This window comes from Podarcis melisellensis (genome assembly GCF_964234715.1).
Source record: "Podarcis melisellensis genome assembly, chromosome: 5".
In the NCBI taxonomy this organism is placed as follows: Eukaryota; Metazoa; Chordata; class Lepidosauria; order Squamata; family Lacertidae; genus Podarcis; species Podarcis melisellensis.
The window spans coordinates 100,456,338-100,479,157 of NC_138537.1; the positions used below are offsets into that span (position 1 = coordinate 100,456,338).

At 45.6% G+C, this 22,820-nt stretch overlaps 1 protein-coding gene across 2 annotated transcripts; it reads right to left on the reverse strand.

Moving 5' to 3' along the window:
* Positions 1–275: 275 nt before the first annotated feature.
* Positions 276–22,797, reverse strand: MANSC4 (MANSC domain containing 4). 2 transcript variants are annotated; one of them, XM_081913377.1, is made up of 4 exons: positions 19,991–22,797; positions 14,865–15,410; positions 2,204–2,338; positions 276–1,088 (listed from the first exon to the last, which is right to left on the reverse strand). In XM_081913377.1, the coding sequence occupies exons 2-4, from the start codon at positions 15,091–15,093 to the stop codon at positions 403–405; spliced, it is 1,050 nt and encodes a 349-aa protein (XP_081769503.1). In that variant the 5' UTR covers positions 15,094–15,410; positions 19,991–22,797; the 3' UTR covers positions 276–402. The 2 variants fall into 2 exon arrangements, with proteins under 2 accessions (XP_081769503.1, XP_081769504.1); XM_081913378.1 differs by lacking the exon at positions 19,991–22,797 and adding an exon at positions 19,777–19,820.
* Between the last annotated feature and the right edge of the window lie 23 nt (positions 22,798–22,820).

Here is a 22,820-nt window from a genome sequence, read left to right on the forward strand (position 1 = left end):
GAGAAACCTCTGTCTTTAATGTCAGTAAGAAGTTTGTATTTTATTCTCGGTTTCTTCACTTTCCAAATAAATCTTGGAATATGCTTTTGCCATTCATTGACGCGCTGCACTTCCCCGCTATCCCCGGAGCTTGCGGGGCAAGCTTCGTTTTGCGAAGCAAGCCCATAGGGAAATGCGCCTTGCGAAGCGGCTAAGAAAACGAAAAACTCCTTCGTCTAGCGAGTTTTTCGTCTTCCGAGGCGTTCGTCTTGCGGGGTACCACTGTATCTCCGATAATCAGTCCCAAACACATATCAATGAGTCTTCTGAGTGGAGATGTATAGGATTGCAGAGTTCCCTTTTCTTCTCTTACATATTCATCATCTAGCCTTCACTTTGTCTCTAGATTTGGAATATTTACCATTAAAAGCTTTTTTTAACCATAGTGTATCTAATGAACCGTCTGGATTCACCTCTCCGTCTTGGTTTATACCGACCATTCCTCTTTCGATGGCACCCAGTTGCAAGAATAATAGTGCAACAGCAAATCACAGTCAAGGAAAAACAGAGTGTCACCGGAAGTAGCCAGCTCCCCCTTTCTACTTCCTCCCAAGCTGATTTCTGGTCTTCATTGTCTGATGTGTAATTCCTGCCACTGTATACCTTGGTTTCGTTAAAGTGTTTGCTGCTATTCAGATGGGCTGGGCTGGGCATGTGTGATAATATCTTGATAGATGTAACGGCAGTGCTAGGAAGTGCAGTTGCATTGTCAGACATGGCTGTTGAACCATTCTTTTCTGAGATGTTTGCCACTTTAGTAAAATAGTCCTTCAGTGGTGCATCTGCAGGTCCTAAATATGTGCTGGATGGAGACCTGTGAACTGGGGCAGGTGCAGTACTTGTGTTGCTGCTGTTACTTACCAGCTCTTGGACCACTGTAGAAGATAAAGATTCAGGAAGAAGGTACCTTGAACTGGTTGTTGAATTCTGGCATTTTTCTAAATTGGCAATCCTTGCACTTCCATGCACTTCCCATTTATTAAGAGAGGACCTGGTATTCATATCTTTGAAAGAGAGTTTCTCAAACACAAGAAGATCCGGATCAACCCCTGTCAAAGCAGAATCCGAGCACAAGTAAAGGCTTTAATGTCTGTGTCACCTAAATTCACCTGTGTTTCCTAACTATGGAAGCCTTCCTGGTTGCACATGATAACATGCCCATGAAGAGCATAGTGTATGAGTACTCTGTTGGGCTCTGGCTTTACTGGGGGAGGGGTTGATTTTTAACATCTATACAAAGCCACTGGGAGCAGTCATTAGGGGATTTGGAGCTATGCAGGTGGAAATAGACCCACCCTGCCAAAGCTTGACATTCCTCCAAGGCACAGGAGCCTTGCCAGTAAATTTATCCTGCCTTACTAAAAAGCTTGACTGGTGGGTGTGGCCTCTGTGCAGTTCTGGACTTCTTGCCCTAAACCTGGACTCCTTAAACTTTGACTGCTGCTTCTAGCTGCCTACTAATTCCTACTAATTCCTACTATTCCTACTAATTCCTGCCACCCAGTCCATACTGTTAGTCTGCCTCAATAAAGATCTCTTCAAAGAGGGTGTTTTGAGCAGCAGCCAGGACACCTGCCAGCTGAACCTATCTGTGTGCAGTCTGTCTCCGCTTTATATTTCACTAACCTGCAGAAATCAGGTGGGCAAAAGTGCCCATGAAGATACAAAGCTATAGGTTAAAAACAAAATGACTGAAGCATCTGCTAACCACCGTTCCACCTTCACAACATTGCTTCAGTGCAATGCTTTGCAATATTACTGTGCTAGCTGAAGTTACTGAAGTGAAGAAAAGTCACTGGACATATTTTCACACCCCTTTGCAAAGTGTCCCCAAAGTTCAGGTAGGATAGATTTGGTATGCTGCCAACCCCAACCTCACTCAAGAAATCCCATTAGAAGTTGTTACGAGGGAAGAAGCATCTCTCCTCATCATAGACACTGCAGACTGCCAAATCTATGTGAGGACGGGAATTGTCTCCAGTTTTGCACTTAGCATTGTTATTCCATCCCTGGCAGGGAAATGGTTAAGAACTTCCCATCACTTTTCTACTCTAAATTTCCTTCTCCCAAATATGTTTTTTTTAATTATTTCTTTAATGTGTTACACACATTTGCAAGTGGCATGCAACCCTTTCTTCTTTGTGTGTGCATAATGATGCCTTACCTGGTGTGATGTTGTACAACACAACATTGATCCAAGGCCTCAGTATGCAGCTCTCCAACGCTGGGCAATAAACATGCAGGCAGTTAAGACTCTGATCATTGGTTTCACCATAGAAAACTGCCAAGTTACAGGAAACTAAAAACAGCAACAGAAGGAAGAAAAGCTTTGCATTGATTTCAGAATAAAGTTAAGGATACATATCATGCCTGTACATCAGGGGTTGTCAACCTGGTCCCTACCGCCCACTAGTGGCCATTTCAGGATTCTAGATAGGCGGTAGGGGGTTCTACAGCATAAGCTGAATCCTCCTTCCATCGAGCACTGGGGGGCAGTAAGGAAATTTTACCATCCAGAAAGATGCTTTAGTGGGCAGTAGGTATAAAAAGGTTGACTATCCCTGCTATACATGAATACATCTCCTTTAGACTCGCCTGTGGGTGAAATAACCAGGCTTTTCTTCTGCCAGAGCTCACTGGGACTGTGTTCTGGCACCTCTCAGCTGGGCCCTGGAAGTGGAGGGAGAGACCTAACCAGACTCAGCAAAGCCTCACTGTACCTCCAGCTCATGAGGAGACCCTTCCCGGAGCTCAAAGGGGATATCCTCTACAGGCTCTGAAGAGGTGCAGGCAAGCCAGGGGCACAGTGGGGTTTTGCTGAGGCTCTACAACCTCCCAGGTAACAACTGACATGTGGGAAAGCTGTGCCTCAGCCGAGCAAGCCCCCATGCAACTCTGGCGCATGGAAGCCGGAGAGATGTGGGGCAGGGGCTTGTTAAGTTGCTCTGCTGAGGGGCGAGCAGCCATGGGCCTCTTAGCAGAGCAGTTTAAAGAAGTTGCCCACCTGTTGCTCAGCCGCCTTTGAACTGGTGGGCAGGCTGGCCGCCTTGTTCTCCCAGGAGGAAGAGAACACACACGCACCATGAAGGTGGCTGAGGCAGGACAAACCGAGTCTCACAGAGGCTGCCTCTGGCTCAAGAGAAGACGCCTCCCCCCCACCCCAAAGATACCCTCTTTGGGCTCTGGGGTCAATCTTCTGAGGGAGGTGTGTTCCAGAACCTTTTGGTGTAGAAAAAAAGCACTGGACATAACCTGTCTAAGTCCAGCACACCAGCTACTCCTATCACACAGGCTGAGTCTTGAAGCAGAATCTATAGCTGATCATTTCTATTTCAAAAAATCTGTGACCTGACGGAGTTGAAAATAAATAAATTGGGCAACCGACACAGAAACTGTTGACAGCTAGCTCGGATATCAAAAAGTGAGTGAGGCTATTTTTCTAGTTAATTGGCAGCCCTATGTAGATGTTTTTGTTCTTCTCTGACCCAGAAGCATCAGTACATCCATAGCCAAATCTAAAATGTCCAAGTATGCAAGGCAGAATTTCGTATGCTGGAAGAGTTACTTATCAGGATATCTAAACATCATTAAATGTGAGTTTTGTTGTGCGAGTTCAGTACTTGGGTAATGGATGAGCTCACTCCATTAGATCTGATTTCAATCAGCTCCTTTATCTTCCCAGCTCACATCTTGCTCCAGCTGTGTGACGTAGTACTGCTCTCTGTTAGAAAGCTCAGTTCCGAAACCTAACAATCCATGGCTAGAGAAAGGCAAGGGTGAGCTTGGAAGACGGTTACAAATTGTAGCCGCATTGCTAAGTTGGGTAATGACAAGACAGCTGTCTCAATCTTTTATAAAGGGGGTACACCAAAAGGAAAAAAGCAACAGGCAAAGCCAGCTAGGTGCAATGAGGATAATTTTATGAGTATTTCACAATGCATTTCAAATGCCATTTATCAGGCAAAATTGTTCAACAGTTAAATAGACACAACACTGCATCATCTTCCAGCACTCCAGTTCTTGAGCAGCAGTGAGGGGTGGAGCTGTGCACTGGGAAATGTGATTTACATTATGATTACACCTCCTTGCTTTGTCTGTTGCATGCCTCAACCTATTGAAAATTCAGTTTCCATTAGAAATGTAAGCATGTCTCAGGAGGAATGATGTGGCCATGAACTTTCAGGGTGGAAATAAATTAACCCAAACACAGGATTGCCAGAGAAAAGGGCAGGTTTGTGTCTAGTCCCCTTCCCATAGCTTGAAGTAATAAAATACAGGAAAAGTGATATTGTAGCATAGCTATCCGCTGATTCTCCTTGTTGGTTATCACAGAAAATGTGGTATATGTCAGCTCCTGTTGTAAATGTTTATAAATTCTAATCATTTGTAATCAGTAGTGCTAGTTATTAACAAAATTTTCACAGTTAATTATCCAAACAAGAATCTTTAGGGTTCCAGCGTCATATAACTACAAGGTTTGAATCTAATTAGTGCATGAATCTAATTAGTGCATGATAATAAGTCTGGCCCAACCCATAGCCGCGAACATGCCTTGGACCTGGTGTTTACCTCTATGGATGTTGGTGATCTGACACTAAGTAAAAGCGAAACCAAAGAAGTGCCATGGTCAGACCACTTCCTGGTGCAACTGGACTTCTCCGCGACCCTTCCCCTCTGCAGGGAGGTGGGACCGATGGTCCGCCCCCCTCCACTTAATGGATCCAAATGGTTTCCAGAGAGTGGTAGGGGATGCTTTATCCCATGTTGATGGCCTTTCAGCTGATTCCCTGGTGGCCCGCTGGAATGTGGCGTTAACCAGGGCTATTGACTGTTTGGCTCCGAAGCGCCCTCTCCGACTGCATGGAGCCCAGACAGCCCCGTGGTTTTCCACGGATCTGAGGGCAATGAAACAATCGTTGAGACGGCTAGAGCACCGGTGGCGGATAACCCATTCTGAATCTGACTGGACAGGGGTTAGAGCTCAATGTCGAGCCTACCAAGTGGCGGTAGCAACGGTGAAGAAGACTTTCTTCACCGCCTCTATTGCATCTGCAGAAAACAGCAGCAGGAGACTTTTTCAGGTGGTTCGCAATTTAGCAGAACCACCTGCTACATCGGGACCCAGTATGGGCCACATGATCTGCTGCAATGATTTTGCAAAGTTTTTTGCAGATAAAGTCGCTCAGTTTCGAGAAGAGGTAGACTCCACCGTGGGAGCAGGGCCGGGCCGGGAGAGTACTAGAGTCCTGTCTAGTCACGTCGTGTGGGATCAATTCCAATCTGTTACCCCAAGGATGTGGACAGGCTGCTTTGACGACTGAAACCAACCATTTGTCTCCTTGATCCTTGCCCATCCTGGCTCATAAAAGCTAGCCAGGAAGGACTGGGAAATGGGCTTTGTGGGGTGGTGAACACTTCCATCGAGGGAGCCTTCCCAGACCCGCTGAAAGAGGCGGTTATTAAACCGCTTCTTAAAAAACCATCTTTAGATGCGGCCACGATGGCCAACTATCGCCCAGTCTCAAATCTTCCATTCTTGGGCAAGGTGATTGAGCGAGTGGTTGCTGAACAACTCCAGGCACGCCTGGAAGAAGTGGACCATTTGGATCCCTTCCAGTCAGGATTCAGGCCTCATCATGGGACTGAAACTGCCTTGGTCGCACTGGTTGATGATCTCCGGCGGGCTAGGCACAAAGGTGAGAGCTGTTTCCTAGTTCTGCTGGACCTCTCAGCGGCGTTTGATAAGTGGTTCCGCTCCTTCCTCCTGGGCCGTGTTCAGAAAGTGCTGGTGGGGGATGAGTGTTCGGACCCCTGGGCCCTCACTTGTGGGGTGCCTCAGGGTTCTGTCCTCTCCCCCTTGCTTTTCAACATCTACATGCAGCCGCTGGGAGAGATGATCAGGGATTTTGGGCTGGGTGTTCATCAGTATGTGGATGATACCCAGCTCTACCTCTCTTTCAAATCAGAACCAGTGAAGGCGGCGACGGTCCTGTGTGAGTGTCTGGCGGTGGTTGGAGGATGGATGGCGGCTAACAGATTGAGATTGAATCCTGACAAGACAGAAGTACTGTTTTGGGGGGACAGGAGGCGGGCAGGTGTGGAGGATTCCCTAGTCCTGAATGGGGTAACTGTGCCCCTGAAGGACCAGGTGTGCAGCCTGGGAGTCATTTTGGACTCACAGCTGTCCATGGAGGCACAGGTCAAATCCAGGGCAGCTGTGTACCAGCTCCATCTGGTATGCAGGCTGAGACCCTATCTGCCTGCATACTGTCTCGCCAGAGTGGTACATGCTCTGGTTATCTCCCACTTGGACTACTGCAATGCGCTCTACGTGGAGCTACCTTTGAAGGTGACTCGGAAACTATAACTAATCCAGAATGCAGCAGCCAGATTGGTGACTGGGAGCGGCTGCCGAGACCATATAACACCGGTCTTAAAAGACCTACATTGGCTCCCAGTACATTTCCAAGCACAATTCAAAGTCTTGGTGCTGACCTTTAAAGCCCTAAACGGCCTCGGTCCAGTATATCTGAAGGAGCGTCTCCACCCCCATCGTTCTACCCGGACACTGAGGTCCAGCACCGAGGGCCTTCTGGCGGTTCCCTTGCTGCGAGAAGCCAAGTTACAGGGAACCAGGCAGAGGGCCTTCTCAGTAGTGGCGCCCTCCCTGTGGAACTCCCTCCCACCAGATGTCAAAGAGAACAACAACTACCAGACTTTTAGAAGACATCTGAAGGCAGCCCTGTTTAGGGAAGCTTTTAATGTTTGATGTATCACAGTATTTTAATATTCTTTTGGAAGCCGCCCAGAGTGGCTGGGGAAGCCCAGCCAGATGGATGGGGTATAAATATAATTATAATTATAATTATTATTATTATTATTATTATTATTATTATTATTAGGTTAAGCTATAGAGTAAGCTATGTTGCCATGTTGGAATATGTCACCACTTCCCACCTTGGGTCAACAATGATTTGAATGTGCTATAAACATGCAATACCAGATGGCGCCAGAGAGCAGAAAAGTTTTATACACTTTTTCATAGAATCATAGAACTGTAGAGTTGGAAGGGACCCTGAGGATCATCTAGTCCAACCCCCTGCAATGCAGGAATACACAGCTGGTCCATACAGGGATCGAACCTGCAACCTTGGTGTTATCAGCACCATGGTCTAAGCAACTGAGCTATCCAGGCTCCATAGGGTTTAATTTTTTTTTCTTATACCACTCTAATTTCTGACTTGTTTATAGTGTCCCCCCTCCCCGTGTGTAGATCCACCCCCGGTCTTCGTTCTCTTTTTCACTCTCCATGTGGACTTCAGTATGTAAGGAGCTCTGTGCTGGTTGCTCCAGCACATGGCTTTAACCAGCCTTTTTCGTTTCAGACCAGAATAGAGTCTGCAACTAGCATTTTTTCCCTAAACCAATAGTTTATAAACTTTTTCCTTTTGTAGCTAACCAGTGTTTTGACTGCCTATGCATCTTTTCTGATTGCTCTATGGAGAAGTACATGACTCTGACCTCTGAAGAGTTTATGCTATGGAAATGGGATAGCTTGGAAAGCCCATATAAAAAGGGATATTTTGGGACACACTGATAATAATTATTATTATTGATGATGATGATAATTTATTTATTATTTATACCCCGTCCATCTGGCTGGGTTTCTCCAACCACTCTGGGTGGCTCCCAATCAAATATTAAAAACACAACACAGCATTAAACATTAAAAATGTCCCTAAACAGGACTGCCTTCAGATGTCTTTTAAAAGTAGGATAGTTCCTTGACATCTGATGGGAGGGAGGGAACCGCCAGAAGGCCCTTGGAGCTGGACCTCCATGTCTGGGTAGAACAATGGGGGTGGAGACGCTCCTTCAGATATACTGGGCCAAGGCCATTTAGGGCTTTAAAGGTCAGCACCAACACTTTGAATTGTGCTCGGAAATGTACTGGGAGTCAATGTACCGTATTTTTCCCTCTATAACACGCAGATTTTTTCTCCTAAAAAGGAAGGGGAAATGTCTGTGCGTGTTATTGAGCGAATGTTTGGTCCCTGGAGCCAAATGGCGCGAGGGGAGGCAAAAAAAATCAGGCAAAAATCAAATCGCGCGTCTGGGAGAAGGGAAACCTGAAAAGAGGAAGTGGCTGCTTTCCTGCATTCTGCCTCAGGGTCTTACTGCCCACCCTCCTCTGTTTCCTTGCTGTGTTTGCTCAAACGGAACAAAGAGCAGGGAAAGCCCCTCCCCTCCAGGCAAGCAGAGGGGAAAGCAGCGTGTGGTCTCTGTGCTCCGGTGCTGCTGAAAACATGCAGGAGGGAGAGAGAGAGAGCGCGCGAGAGCTGGCTGGCTTGGGTGGGTAGGTGAGGGAAAACTTTTGCCTTCCTTTCCTCCCTCCCGTTATACCCCTCTCCTGCATTCTTAGCCAGCTGCTTCTCTGCACACCCCTCTCCTGCTCCTTGTCCCTTCTGTGTTTTTCCTTCCCTCCCCACTTAAAATGTGGTTAAAAAGCATGGATCCACATGGATCCTCAGGATCTTTGCATTGGGTCACCCCAAATTCACCATCAGATCACATAGCGTGTCCATGGCTACAGCCTGCCCCCCCAAAAATCACGCACCCACTGTTGCCTGGGGCTGCAATGGTGCAAAAATGTGGTTAAAAAGCATGGATCCACATGGATCCTCAGGATCTTTGCATTGGGTCACCCCAAATTCACCATCATATCACATAGCATGTCCATGGCTACAGCCTGCCCCCCAAAAATCACGCACCCACTGTTGCCTGGGGCTACAATGGTGCAAAAACGTGGTTACAAAACATGGATCCACATGGATCCTCAGGATCTTTGCATTGGGTCAGCCCAAATTCACCATCAGAGCACATAGCATGTCCATGGCTACAGCCTGCCCCCCAAAAATCACGCACCCACTGTTGCCTGGGGCTACAATGGTGCAAAAACGTGGTTACAAAACATGGATCCACATGGATCCTCAGGATCTTTGCATTGGGTCAGCCCAAATTCACCATCAGAGCACATAGCATGTCCATGGCTACAGCCTGCCCCCCAAAAATCACGCACCCACTGTTGCCTGGGGCTACAATGGTGCAAAAACGTGGTTACAAAACATGGATCCACATGGATCCTCAGGATCTTTGCATTGGGTCAGCCCAAATTCACCATCAGAGCACATAGCATGTCCATGGCTACAGCCTGCCCCCCCAAAATCACACACCCACTGTTGCCTGGGGCTGCAATGGTGCAAAAACGTGGTTACAAAGCATGGATCCACAGGGATTCTCAGGATTTTTGCATTGGGTCACCCCAAATTCACCATCAGATCACATGTCTGTGGCCACAGCATGAAGCACAAAATTGATATATCCACTGTTTCATTCAGAATGTTTTTTCCCTTGTTTTCCTCCTCTAAAAACGATGTGCGTGTTATGGTCAGGTGCATGTTATAGAGCGAAAAATACGGCAGGTCTTTCAGGATCGGTGTTATATGGTATTGGCAGCCATTCCCAGTCACCACCTAACTGCCACATTCTGGATTAGTTGCAGTTTCCGGGTCACCTTCAAAGGTAGCCCCACATAGAGCGCATTGCAGTAGTCCAAGCGGGAGATAATTAGAGCATGCACCACTCTGGCAAGACATTCCGCGGGCAGATAGGGTCTCAGCCTGTGTACCAGATGGAGCTGATAAGCAGCTGCCCTGGACGCAGAATTGACCTGCACCTCCATGGACAACTGTGAGTCCAGAATGACTCCTAGGCTGAGCACCTGGTTCTTCAGAGGCACAGTTACCCCATTCAGAACCAGGGAGCCCTCCGCACCGGGCCGCCTCCTGTCCCCCCAAAACAGTACTTCTGTCTTGTCAGGAGTCAACCTCAATCGGTTAGCCGCCATCCACCCTCCAACCACCTCCAGACACTCACACAGGACCTTCACCCCCTTCACTGGTTCTGATTTGAAAGAGAGGTAGAGCTGGGTATCATCCGCATATTGATGAACACCCAACCCAAACCCCCTGCTGATCTCTCCCAGTGGCTGCATGTAGATGTTAAAAAGCATGGGGTGGAGGACAGAACCCTGAGGCACCCCACAAGTGAAAGCCCAGGGGCCTGAATACTCATCCCCCCACCACCACTTGGAACCACTGTATGATATTGCCCCCAGCCCCTCCAGACGGTCCAGATGGATGTAGTCGTTGATGGTATCAAAGGCCGCTGAGAGGTCCAGCAGAACTAGGAAACTGAAGGGCACATTTTACAGCCAATATTTTCATGCTTTGCTTTGTTGCATGTTTTGTGCTGGTGAATCTCTACTGTGTTTGCCTTGGGTCTTGACAGAATCTTCTTATATTTGTATTATTTATTGCCATTAGCACTAAAGTTATGGTTCATAGCTCCAGTGAAAGAACAAAGAATGGCACTAGATTAATTGTATTCTTCTTTACTTTCAAATGAAATGTATTAATTCCAAGTTTTAGATCCATTATTTATAGGAAGAGGATGATAATTTGACAGCTCACAGACAACAGGGTGAATTTTGGCCCTAATATTTTAGTATTTCTTCAATATGAAAGGGGGCAACATGGGTCAGTGGGCATCTTGAAAGGAGAACAATACACTTGGCACGCAGAGACTCATTGTAACCTTCTATGGATCTCCTATCACTTAGAGCCAGGCTCTCATGACAAGAAGGCCGTAAGTGCTGCACTTCCCATTTCTTTTTAGTAGGAAATAGCAACCACTCCCCTTCATGGATCATTGCCTTGCTGTGGCGAAGGGGCTTGAATAACTCAGAGAAGCTATGAGCTATGCTGTGCAGGGCCACCCAAGATGGACAGGTCATAGTGGAGAGTTTTGACCAAATGTGATCCACCTGGAGCAGGAACCGGCAACCCACTCCAGAATCTCTGCCAAGAAAACTCCATGGACAAAGACAACAGGCATATAAAAGTTATGACGCTGGAAGATGAGCCCCTCAGGTCGCAAGGCGTCCACCATACTACTGAGGAAGAGCAGAGGACAAGTACAAGTAGATTCAGAGCTGATGAAGCGGCTGGGTAAAGCCGAAAGGTCGCTCAGTTGCGGATATGCCTGGAAGCAAAAGGAAAGTCCAATGCTGTAAAGAAAAATATTGCATAGGAACCTGGAATGTAAGAACCATGAACCCTAGTAAGCTGGATGTGGTAAAAAATGAGATGGCAAGAATATTGACATCCTGGGCATCAGTGAACTAAAATGGGCGGGAAGGGGCAAATTCAGTTCGGAAGACCATCATATCTACTACTGTGGGCAAAAATCCCGCAAAATAAATGGAGTGGCCCTCAAAGTCAACAAAAGAGTGGCGAGAGCTGTACTGGGATGCAATCTCAAAAATGATACAGATAGGTAGCCGTGTTGGTCTGCCATAGTCAAAAATGTTTCAAAAATGATAGAATGATCTCTATACGAATCCAAGGCAGACCGTTTAACACCACAGTAATCCAAGTTTATACACCAACTACTGGTGCTGAAGAAACTGAAATTGACCAGTTCTATGAAGACTTACAACATCTTATAGAAATGACACCAAAGAAGGATGTTCTTCTCATTATAGGGGACTGGAATGCTAAAGTAGGGAATCAAGAGATAAAAGGAACAACTGGCAAGTTTGGCCTTGGAGTTCAAAACGAAGCAGGACAAAGGCTAGCTAATAGAGTTCTGCCAAGAGAACAAGCTAGTCATCACAAACACTCTTTTCCAACAACACAAGAGACGACTCTACACATGGACATCACCAGATGGGCAGCATCAAAATCAGATTGATTATATTCTCTGCAGCCAAAGATGGAGAAGCTCTATACAGTCAGCAAAAACAAGACCTGGAGCTGACTGTGGCTCAGATCATCAACTTCTTATAGGAAAATTCAAGCTTAAACTGAAGAAAGTAGGAAAAACCACTGGGCCGGTAAGATACAATCTAAGTCAAATCCCTTATGAATACACAGTGGAATTGAGGAACAGGTTTAAGGATTTAGATTTGCTGGACAGAGTTCCTGAAGAACTATGGATGGAGGCTCGTAACATTATACAGGAGGCAGCAACAAAAACCATCCCAATGAAAAGGAAATGCAAGAAAGCAAAGTGGCTGTCCAACGAGGTCTTACAAATAGCGGGGGAGAGAAGGCAAGCAAAATGCGAGGGAGATAGTGAAAGATACAGGAAATTGAATGCAGATTTCCAAAAAATAGCAAGGAGAGACAAGAAGGCCTTCTTAAATGAGCAATGCAAAGAAATAGAGGAAAACAACAGAATGGGAAGAACCAGAGATCTGTTTGAGAAAATTGGAGATATGAAAGGAACATTTCGTACAAAGATTACCATAATAAAGGACAAAAGTGGTAAGGACCTAACAGAAGCAGAAGACATCAAGAAGACGTGGCAAGAATACACAGAAGAATTATACCAGAAAGATATGGATGGCTCGTACACCCCAGGTGGTGTTGTTGCTGACCTTGAGCCAGACATCCTGGAGAGTGAAATCAAATAGGCCATAGAAAGCACTGCTAATAACAAGGCCAGTGGAAGTGATGATATTCCAGCTGAACTATTTAAATTTTTAAAAGATGATTTTGTTAAGGTGCTACACTCAATATGCCAGCAAGTTTGGAAAACTCAGCAGTGGCCAGAGGATTGGAGAAGATCAGTCTACATCCCAATGCCAAAGAAGGGCAGTGCCAAAGAATGCTCCAACTACCGCACAATTGCACTCATTTCACACGCTAGCAAGGTTATGCTTAAAATTCTACAAGGAAGGCTCAAGCAGTATGTGGACTGAGAACTTCCAGAAGTGCAAGCTGGATTTCGAAGGGGCAGAGGAACCAGAGACCAAATTGCAAACATGCGCTGGATTATGGAGAAAGCTAGAGAGTTCCAGAAAGACATCTACTTCTGCTTCATTGACTATGCAAAAGCCTTTGACTGTGTCGACCACAGCAAACTATGGCAAGTTCTTAAAGAAACAGGAGTGCCTGATCACCTCTTCTGTCTCCTGAGAAATCTCTATGTGGGACAAGAAGCTACAGTTATTACTGGATACAGAAAAACTGATTGGTTCAAAATTGGGAAAGGAGTACGACAAGGCTGTATATTGTCTCCCTGCTTATTTAACTTATATGCAGAATTCATCATGTGAAAGGCTGGGCTGGATGTATCCCAAGCCAGAATTAAGATTGCCGGAAGAAATATCAACAACCTCAGATATGCAGATGACACAACCTTGATGGCAGAAAGTGAGGAAGAATTAAAGAACCTTTTAATGAGGGTGAAAGAGGAGAGCGCAAAATATGGTCTGAAGCTTCACATCAAAAAAATGAAGATCGTGGCCACTGGTCCCATCACCTCCTGGCAAATAGAAGGGGAGGAAATGGAGGCAGTTAGAGATTTTACTTTCTTGGGCTCCATGATCACTGCAGTTGGTGACAGCAGTCACAAAATTAAAAGATGCCTGCTTCTTGGAAGAAAAGCAATGACAAACCTAGACAGCATCTTAAAAAGCAGAGACATCACCTTGCCAACAAAGTTAAAGCTATGGTTTTCCCAGTAGTGATGTATGGAAGTGAGAGCTGGACCATAAAGAAGGCTGATCGCCGAAGAATTGATGCTTTTGAATTATGGTGCTGGAGGAGACTCTTGAGAGTCCCATGGACTGCAATAAGATCAAACCTATCCATTCTGAAGGAAATCAGCTCTGAGTGCTCACTGGAAGGACAGATCCTGAAGCTGAGGCCCCAATACTTTGGCCACCTCATGAGAAGAGAAGACTCCCTGGAAAAGACCATGATGCTGGGAAAGATGGATGGCACAAGGAGAAGGGGACGACAGAGGACGAGATGGTTGGACAGTGTTCTCAAAGCTACGAACATGAATTTGACCCAACTGGGGAGGCAGTGGAAGACAGGAGTGCCTGGCATGCTCTGGTCCATGGGGTCACGAAGAGTCGGACATGACTAAACGACTAAACAACAACAAGCAACCACTCATTTATGTCAGAGAAAGCAAAGGGGAAACCCAAGGACACAATTCAAGTGGGCCTCTATTAAGCTCCTATTTACATCTTTCCTCTGCGTAGCCTCATTCTGCGTTCTGTTTCTTTGTCACTGTTGTCTTGGGTGTGACAGAATGCTTTTATACTTGCATGTATGCATGCATAGGGACGCGGGTGGCGCTGTGGTCTAAACCACAGAGCCTGGGGCTTGCCAATCAGAAGGTCCGTGTTTTGAATCCCCACGATGGGGTGAGCTCCCATTGCTCAGTCCCTACTCCTGCCAACATAGTTCAAAAGCACATCAGTTCAAAAGCACATCAAATTTGCTGCCAAGGAGTGTGGTGGAGTCTCCTTCTTTGGAGGTCTTTAAGCAGAGGCTTGACAACCATATGTCAGGAGTGCTCTGATGGTGTTTCCTGCTTGGCAGGGGGTTGGACTCGATGGCCCTTGTGGTCTCTTCCAACTCTATGATTCTATGATTCTTAAGTGCAAGTAGATAAATCGGTACTCCTCCGGCGGGAAAGCATTTCCGCTGTTCTGGTTCGCCAAAAGTGGCTTAGTCCTGCTGGCCACATGACCCAGAAGCTGTACACTGGTTCCCTCAGCTAGGAAAGCAAGATGAGCACCCCAACCTCAGAGTCGTTTGCGACTGGACCGAACAGTCAGGGGTCCCTTTACCTTTATGCATGCATAGTTACAAATCATACGCCTTCATCAGCTGAACAGTTAATGTTTTGTTTTTAACATGGACTGCTTTGATTTTTTACAGAGGAAGAAAATGAATTCTTACCATTCTTTAGGAGGCAGCAGGTCCGGCTGCATTGTTGGGCTGTAGCTTCTGTGTAGACTTTGAGAATGTAGGCCCCTCTTCTCTGTGAACGCTCCAGATCAACTGTAAGGCCCGGGAATCGTCGAATCCAACAATTCTTATAATAAGTGGTGGGTGAGCAAATGCAGTCTGATCTCCATGCCCAGCCCAAAAGCAGAAAGACCTCCGACACAGTCATCAGCAGAAACATCTCAGTAAAAGGTTTTTCTCCAAAGTAGAAACATTGTCCACCAGAGAACCTATTGTGATGTGTCAATGCTGCTGGGCTAAACAATCTTCTCACAGATTATGGTCATGGTGTTCCAGAGTAAAACTATGCTGTCATGACAAAGCCATTTTGAAGCATATAGAGTGGGTTTTTTCATCATTTCTGGGCTGCAGTTTGTGGAACAAAGAAAGACACTCTGAAGCTGGCCAGATTTATCTCTTCCCACCGTTCACACTGTGGTTGAGCTCTTAAAACTGTGCCCCATGATCTTCATTTGATTGTGCTTAGTGTGTTTAGGCCTGGTAGAACAATGGGTAGTGTAATAAAAATTTCAGTCTTTGTTACTGCTGTGCTAGAAAAGAATGTTACTTTTCTCTCTTAAAATGAACTGATCACTGCATTTGTATTTACTTTGAACCTCCATAACAAGAAGCTAGTAATTTATTAACCAAACCCTGCTGCTCGACATTACTCTGGCCGCACTTAGCTGTGTGAACTTGGGACTGCAACCCCTAGCACTTATCAAATGTTAAGTCCCATCAAACACAATGGCATTTACTTCCAAGTAAATATGCACAGGATCAGGCTGCACCTTCCACTAAATCCTATGGGATTTCAGTGTGTGCCTAACATGTGTGTTGGCATAGGAATACAGGATTGCAACCTCAGGATATATATTTTTAAGTGATAAATAAATGTCCCTTTAATTCCATTAGTCATTTTTCAAATATCCAATAGTTTGTGGGATGTAATCCATTGGTGCACAGGCAGGGGGACATCCAGTCAGGGTAATGTCCTCTTCCACTGGTCTGGAGCGTCCTCCCCCTGCATGTGACCTGGGAGATGGACAAAAGAGCCGAGTCATGCAGCCATTTTCTCAGTTTTGTTCCAGTGTTGTCTTGTTCTCTCTTTTGCTGCCATGCTGCTCTCCTGCAGCCATTTTGTTATCTTAATGTATTCAGTGAGCTCAGTCTCCCTAGGACAGGCATGGCCAAACCTGGTCCTCCAGCTGTTTTGGGACTACAACTCCCATCATCCCTAGCTAACATGATGGGAGTTGTAGTCCCAAAACAACTGGAAGGCCAAGTTTGGCCATGCCTGCCCTAGGAGATGAACTCAGTTTCTATGTGTAACCACTAAGTAAAGCCTATCTTTCAGAGATCATATTGTGAACTGAAATGTGAGTAATTCTTTTGTTACTTTACTCAGAAAGACTCTTGTGTCTTTATCTTTTAAGAGGGATTAAAGGGGGCACCAGGAAAAAATCTTAACTAAAAGATTCAAATGAATCTGCAAACAAGCTTCCAGCTATATTGAGGGGAATCTGCTCTGCTACATCACTCACTAGCATGAGTGAAGGAAGGATAATACTTTTTCAGTATATCCTTTCCTACTACCCTTAACATTCCCACATAGTTAAGATGGAAGAGAAAGAGAATGTAGATGATATTATTACAACTATTATTTTTGTTTACTACTGCTGCTAATACTACAACAAAATAAAATAAGAGGGGACTCACAACAAAAGGTTGCAGTACAGTGGTACCTCGGTGTATGAACTTAATCCGTTCTGGAAGTCCGTTCTTAAACCGAAACCACTCTTAAACCGAGGTGTGCTTTCCCTAATGAGGCCTCCTGCCACCAGTGCCCTTCCACTAAGGTAAAGGTAAAGGTACCCCTGCCCGTACGGGCCAGTCTTGCCAGACTCTGGGGTTGTGCGCCCATCTCACTCAAGAGGCCAGGGGCCAGCGCTGTCCGGAGACACTTCCGGGTCACGTGGCCAGCATGACATCGCTGCTCTGGCGAGCCAGAGCCGCACACGGAAACGCCGTTTACCTTCCCGCTAGAAAGCGGTCCCTATTTATCTACTTGCACCCGGAGGTGCTTTCGAACTGCTAGGTTGGCAGGCGCTGGGACCGAGCAGCGGGAGCGCACCCCGCCGCAGGGATTCGAACCGCCGACCTTTCGATCGGCAAGCCCTAGGCGCTGAGGCTTTAACCCACAGCGCCACCCGCGTCCCTGCCCTTCCACTAGACCGAGGTAAAGTTCGCAAACCGGAACACCACCTCCAGTTTTGCAGAGTTCGTAAACCGAATAGTTCGTAAACGGCTGTTCTTAAACCGAGGTACCACAGTATAACCCTAGTTCCTAAAAGTTGTTTTCCTGTGCAGGATGCTAACCAACTTGGAACAAGTAACATGCAGCATGTTCAGAGCTCACAGAGCAGAGGAGGTTCCAGGAAGGAGAAAGAGAATCTTTTTTCTTTTCTTCCCCCCTCTCCTGAACCTTTTCCCCATTTTATTTTATAGCACTAAAGAGCTTAGATTTGGTGTCAGGATAGTCATGAAAAGAGGGCAGGCCTCCTGCGCCTTTCATAGGTGTGTACAAGAGGGAATTTCAGAAGCTGCCTCCTGCAGGCCAAGCTACCCCTAGAGCTTCTCAGTTTAGCTTCTTAGAGGACAAAGGAAGCTGCACTCTGCACTTGAGATAACGTTCCTTAGCTGACTGCCCTTTCCTTACCATTCTCATAGCTATTGTGAAACTCTTAGAAGGCAGATGGTACTCCCTTTTTGTTAATGCTAAGCTTGCTATTCAAAGATCCTTTGGCTAACATTCAGGATGGGGATAGCACAGGTCCTTCCAGGTCCCCGTAGCTAAACAAAACAACACAAGTTTTTTTCCTTTTAAAAACTATTTGGGATACAGCACCTGGTTACTGCAGATGTTATACAGATAATTAAAAATAACTTGTGTGATCTAAAACAAAAACTGAACATGTGAAGAGTTGGTAGTATGATGAGAATTAAAGTTTGATATAAATAATGTTGCCTTGTTTCCAGGTTCAGTGCACTTCCTTGTGGTGGATGCCTCTCTTCTGGTTTGGCAACAAAAACGAAGCATTTCAGTTACACTCCCACACTCCTTATGCATTGTAATTTGTGTGCATAACCTTACATGGAAAGAAAATACATTTCCTGCCATAAACATAGCAGCTGTTCCATGTTTAGCCTGCCATCCATGCTTTCTCCATGGGACTCCATTCTGTTCCCCCTCCCGCCCAGTTTTCTATTCCCAAGAAACAGTCAGGTCTCATTCTGCAGCCACTGAACACACCCAAACCTCAATGAGATGTTTGGGGAGTGTATCCCCCACAGCCCCAAGCAGTCCTTAGATTCTGATATCTGTAGAAATTTTGAGCGGTGACTTAAAAGGTAAAATGGTACAAGTAAGTCTCGCTTCTAAAAAGGAAAAAAAAAGTTTGCTTGTAATACCAAAATGATTTTTATAAATATATCTATAGTCTCCCTATTTTTAGTAACAATTGCTTCTGCTACAATTAATTTGTTAGGTAAAATTCCAAATCAGAATAATTATTATCTGGTAGGTAATTATCCACAGTGGCTGATCCCAGCATTCAGTTTTGATTTTCACTTTTAATTATTATAGGATTGCATGCATTTTAATTTACACTACATTGTTGTAGCTGTTGTTGCTGGGATCCCTCTGTCTTGAGAGACAATGGAGTGAGCCTCCGAGGGTGAAATCAAACCACTGCATTTGCAGCACTGAAGTGGCCTCCCCAGGCACAAGGCTGAACAGTGCACATGGAGATCCTGGTCTGCCCAGCCTGGCTGATGGGGTCCAAAGGAAAGCAGAGCGATACATTTAGCACCAGTTTGGCTACAGGAGTTGCCAGAAGGAGGCATGCAAGGTGCCATCCAGCTGTTGCCTTAGAGACTCCATACCCATTTGTGTGCGGTTTACTCCTTAGTATTGTCTTCTCCTGAAGATCTCCCACAAGGCAGCGGAGGATGAAAGTTTCCCTTCTAGATGGGCTACCTTCCCATCTGCCCTTATTCTTGGAAGTAAGTCCCACTGAACAAGGGACTTCCAGATATGTAACAGAACTTAACTTTTGGGAACCTGGCTATTGCAGAATAAATTATTACATGGCACAACAAGCAACAAAGAACCTTATTTTGTTGTTGTTCTAGTTAGCTGATTTCTGATTTTTAAAAATTTATGTGGCATAACTTTTAAATTGTTTTTTAATGTATATACTCTTGTAAACCATTGTGTTATTTTTGTGACTAGCAGTGCATATTCTAAATTAATGTCTACTCAGAAGTAAGTCCCATTAAGTTCAGTGTGGCTGTGGGAACATCCATACTGGCGCAAACTAAGGCCCAGGGGTTGGATCCAGCCCAATCACCTTCTACATCCGGCGGTCCGGGAATTGGTGTGTATTTACATGAGTAGAATGTGCCCTTTTATTTAAAATGTGTCTCTGGGTTATTTGTGGGACATAGAAATTCGTTCATCCCCCCCCCAAAAAAATATATAGTTCGGCCCCCCACAAAGTCTGAGGGACAGTGGACCGGCCCCCTGCTGAAAAAGTTTGCTGACCCCTGTCCCAGACTTTCCCCCTTTTAAGTGCCGGTTTGTTTGTTTTTTATCCTGGCTCTTTCAGACTTTCTGAGGATCAGAAAAACCTCACTTGAAAGGGGAAATTGTAAGGTTTGTGATAGTGAACATGTAGCATGGACAGTAATGGGGAGAGAGGATTCTGTGAATCTACATTTTGCTCCAGTGTAGACAACCCCCAGTCAATCATCATATATCCCAGCTGCAGCCTCTTTCTATGGATCATGCTTATCTCATTACCTCTTCTAAGAAGATTTGATACCAGATTTCTCTCATAATTCTCCCAGACCTTGAATCAGCTTAAGTAGACGCTCTGATACAAATCTTCCATGTGAGGAATATTGTGCCTGAAATTTGATATTTTATATCCTAGTATCCTAGACAGAAAAATTTAAAACACAAATATGGCTATAGTAAAACTTACCAGAAGCAAACACTGTATCGGTTTTCTTACCTGCACTCTGTAGAAGTGACTGTAACTCCAAGAGGAAAAAGCAGGATAGAATTTGTTGGCAGGCAGGATAGCTAGGATTATGCTATGTGCAAAAAGGGCTATTTCTAAATCCATGCATAACTCTCCATTGACAGATATGAAACTTGCTTTAATGCTAGCTATGGATTTATTTTTTAAATGTCTGCTCGAAAGCAGCAAGTCTATTTTAAATTGCTAGCAAGCTCTCTGGTGAATAGTCTTGCACACTCTCCCTATCTGCCTGAGCAGACAATAGCAGAATGACTTTCCTTTGAGAGCCAGTGCCTGGCTGTTAACCCCTTTCCTGCCAAAGACAACGGAAACCATGTCAACCTGATACTGGCCAATTAAGGCCATATATTGACCAAATGTATTGGTTCTTTGTTCCTGAGGTCTGGCAGACAGAGAACCCTTTACCTTGTTTCAGTCTGGCTTCAGGTCAAACCAGAACCGACAGGGCCATAGCGGGGGTGAGGGGTGAGCAAGAAGGGGCTCAACTTTTTCCTTTGGGAAAATTTTCCCTGATGAAAATCTCATATAAAGCTACTGTTTCCCTCAGCAGGTAAAGTATGTATATGCACAGGCTTTTGTTTCCATAATCAATAAGAGAATTCACAATCCTGATCTGAATTCTCTCTGCCCCCTGCATGCATTAGAAAAGCAGAGATGCAGCCACGCATCTCCACATCCGCGTGGGACTTCAGGCTTCAAGTACCAAGGATGCAGTGGCAATGCTGATATTCAAAGACCTGATCATACAGAAATGGGGCCCCTCAGTTTAAAGGGATTTACTTCCAACTAAATGTCCATGTCTAGTTGTGTGGGGTGGGCTTCAGAATTCAGAAGAATTCTGCCCAGATTTTGCTTGTGTGCTTCTGGTTGGGCCCTGTGAGAAGACGGGCACAGGGTCTGATTCAGCAGTGCTCTTCTTAGGCATCATTTTTTATTATGTATACACATAATTTAATTGTGTAGATTTGTCTTTAAAGGTTTTCTGATTTATCTGTGTTTCATTGATAATTTTATTATGTACACCACTTAAAGAATATTTTGATTAAGAGATTTATACAGTTTTCTATATAAAATAAATGATCTAATTTTTGTATACAGTGGTACCTTGGGTTACATACGCTTCAGGTTACAGACGCTTCAGGTTACAGACTCTGCTAACCCAGAAATAGTACCTCGGGTTAAGAACTTTGCTTCAGGACGAGAACAGAAATCGTGCCGCAGCAGTGGGAGGCCCCATTAGCTAAAGTGGTGCTTCAGGTTAAGAACAGTTTCGGGTTAAGAACGAACCTCCGGAACGAATTAAGTTTTTAACCCGAGGCACCACTGCATTATGTTTTTCTAGACAAAGGGAAGTTTGTGACACAGGGCATAATTAGGTTAAGAAACAAGTCACCACAAGCTACACTGAACCTCCATGTCCCATGGCAGTCTATGCCTGAACAGTAGATGTTTCCAGAAGCCACTGTCTTATTGTTGGACTGGATGAACTTGGCCTGATCAAGCAGTGTAATTGTGAACTAAGATTATGCTGTAAACTACAACCCATCTTGGCAACGCAATAGCATATTGCAGAGAGGGCAGAGAGAGCCGTGATATGCAATAAGACACCATTCTGTGCTTCACAGAACAAAAAGCCCTCACACTGCATGACCTTAATGGAATGAGCCCATACAGAAGAAGTTTTCTACCCACCTGACCCTGGTTTTAGACTGCTAGGGAGCCCTCTTCACCTGAGGCAGGCACAAAGAAATTCCATTCTGCAGCCTTTTACTTGCTACACCAAACAGATTGAATGTCACGGCCACAATCTGGGAACACATCCTGCCTTTCTGTGCCTTGGTGAGCACGGAGCTCCGTGATCCGTGCAGAATACCTACTGTGAAAAGAAGCTGGCTGGGCTTTTGCCCCCTGGAAATATCTGAGAACAGACCTGCAAACTTTTTGAACGGCCGTAACGTAAGACAAATATTGAGCAAGGCACAGATAGGTCAAGTGCTGTGTAACAAATAAAAGCATAATTGTGGCCACGCGTGTAGAAAACCTAAGGCATGCACCAAATGGCATTCTTAAAGGTAAAGTCCATTAGGTCCAGTCGCAGACGACTCTGGGGCTGCGGCGCTCATCTCGCTTTACTGGCCGAGGGAGCCGGCGTACAGCTTCCGGGTCATGTGGCCAGCATGACGAACCAGAGCAGCGCATGGAAACGCTGTTGACCTTCCCGCCGGAGCAGTACCCATTTATCTACTTGCACTCTGACGTGCTTTCAAACTGCTAGGTTGGCAGGAGCAGGGACCGAGCAACGGGAGCTCACCCCGTCCTGGGGATTGGAACCACCTACCTTCTGATCGGCAAGCTCTAGGCTCTGTGGTTTAACCCACAGCGCCACCTGCACTTACTGTGTTCTATCAAAAGCAAGTCAAATTGGGCTGCCCAATGAATGAAGAATTTTACCTTCTTTTTAACCAATCTGCCAAGTAAATTTAAGTTAGCGAAGTTTAGTTTCTGTGAGGCTTCATGTTCACATCTTTCCTCCTGACCCCGGCTCGGTTTAATGTGATTTACTCCCAAGATTCAGGTGACAGGCTCACAATGTGCTACATCTTATGAAAAATGGTGCAGTTAATGCACATACCATATTTTGGTGTGATATTTTAATGCTTAGGCAAGCTAAGGCTTCTAGTGCATCCCTGGAGCTCTTCTAGCCCTCTGGCAAATCGGCTCTTGCTGGCGCATTTGCCCCTTGCTGAGCTCCCTGCCCTGGGTCAGGAGGCGCAGGAGTCGCCCTGAAGGGGCCTTGCCT

Coding starts and splice junctions, on each gene's coding strand:
- MANSC4 (XM_081913377.1), bottom strand. CDS start 15,093: ATGTTTCTGCTGATGACTGTGTCGGAGGTCTTTCTGCTTTTGGGCTGG. Junction 2,339..14,864: donor CTGCTGCCTCCTAAAGAATG/GTAAGAATTCAT, acceptor TGCTGTTTTTAG/TTTCCTGTAACTTGGCAGTT. Junction 1,089..2,203: donor GTTGTACAACATCACACCAG/GTAAGGCATCAT, acceptor CTGCTTTGACAG/GGGTTGATCCGGATCTTCTT.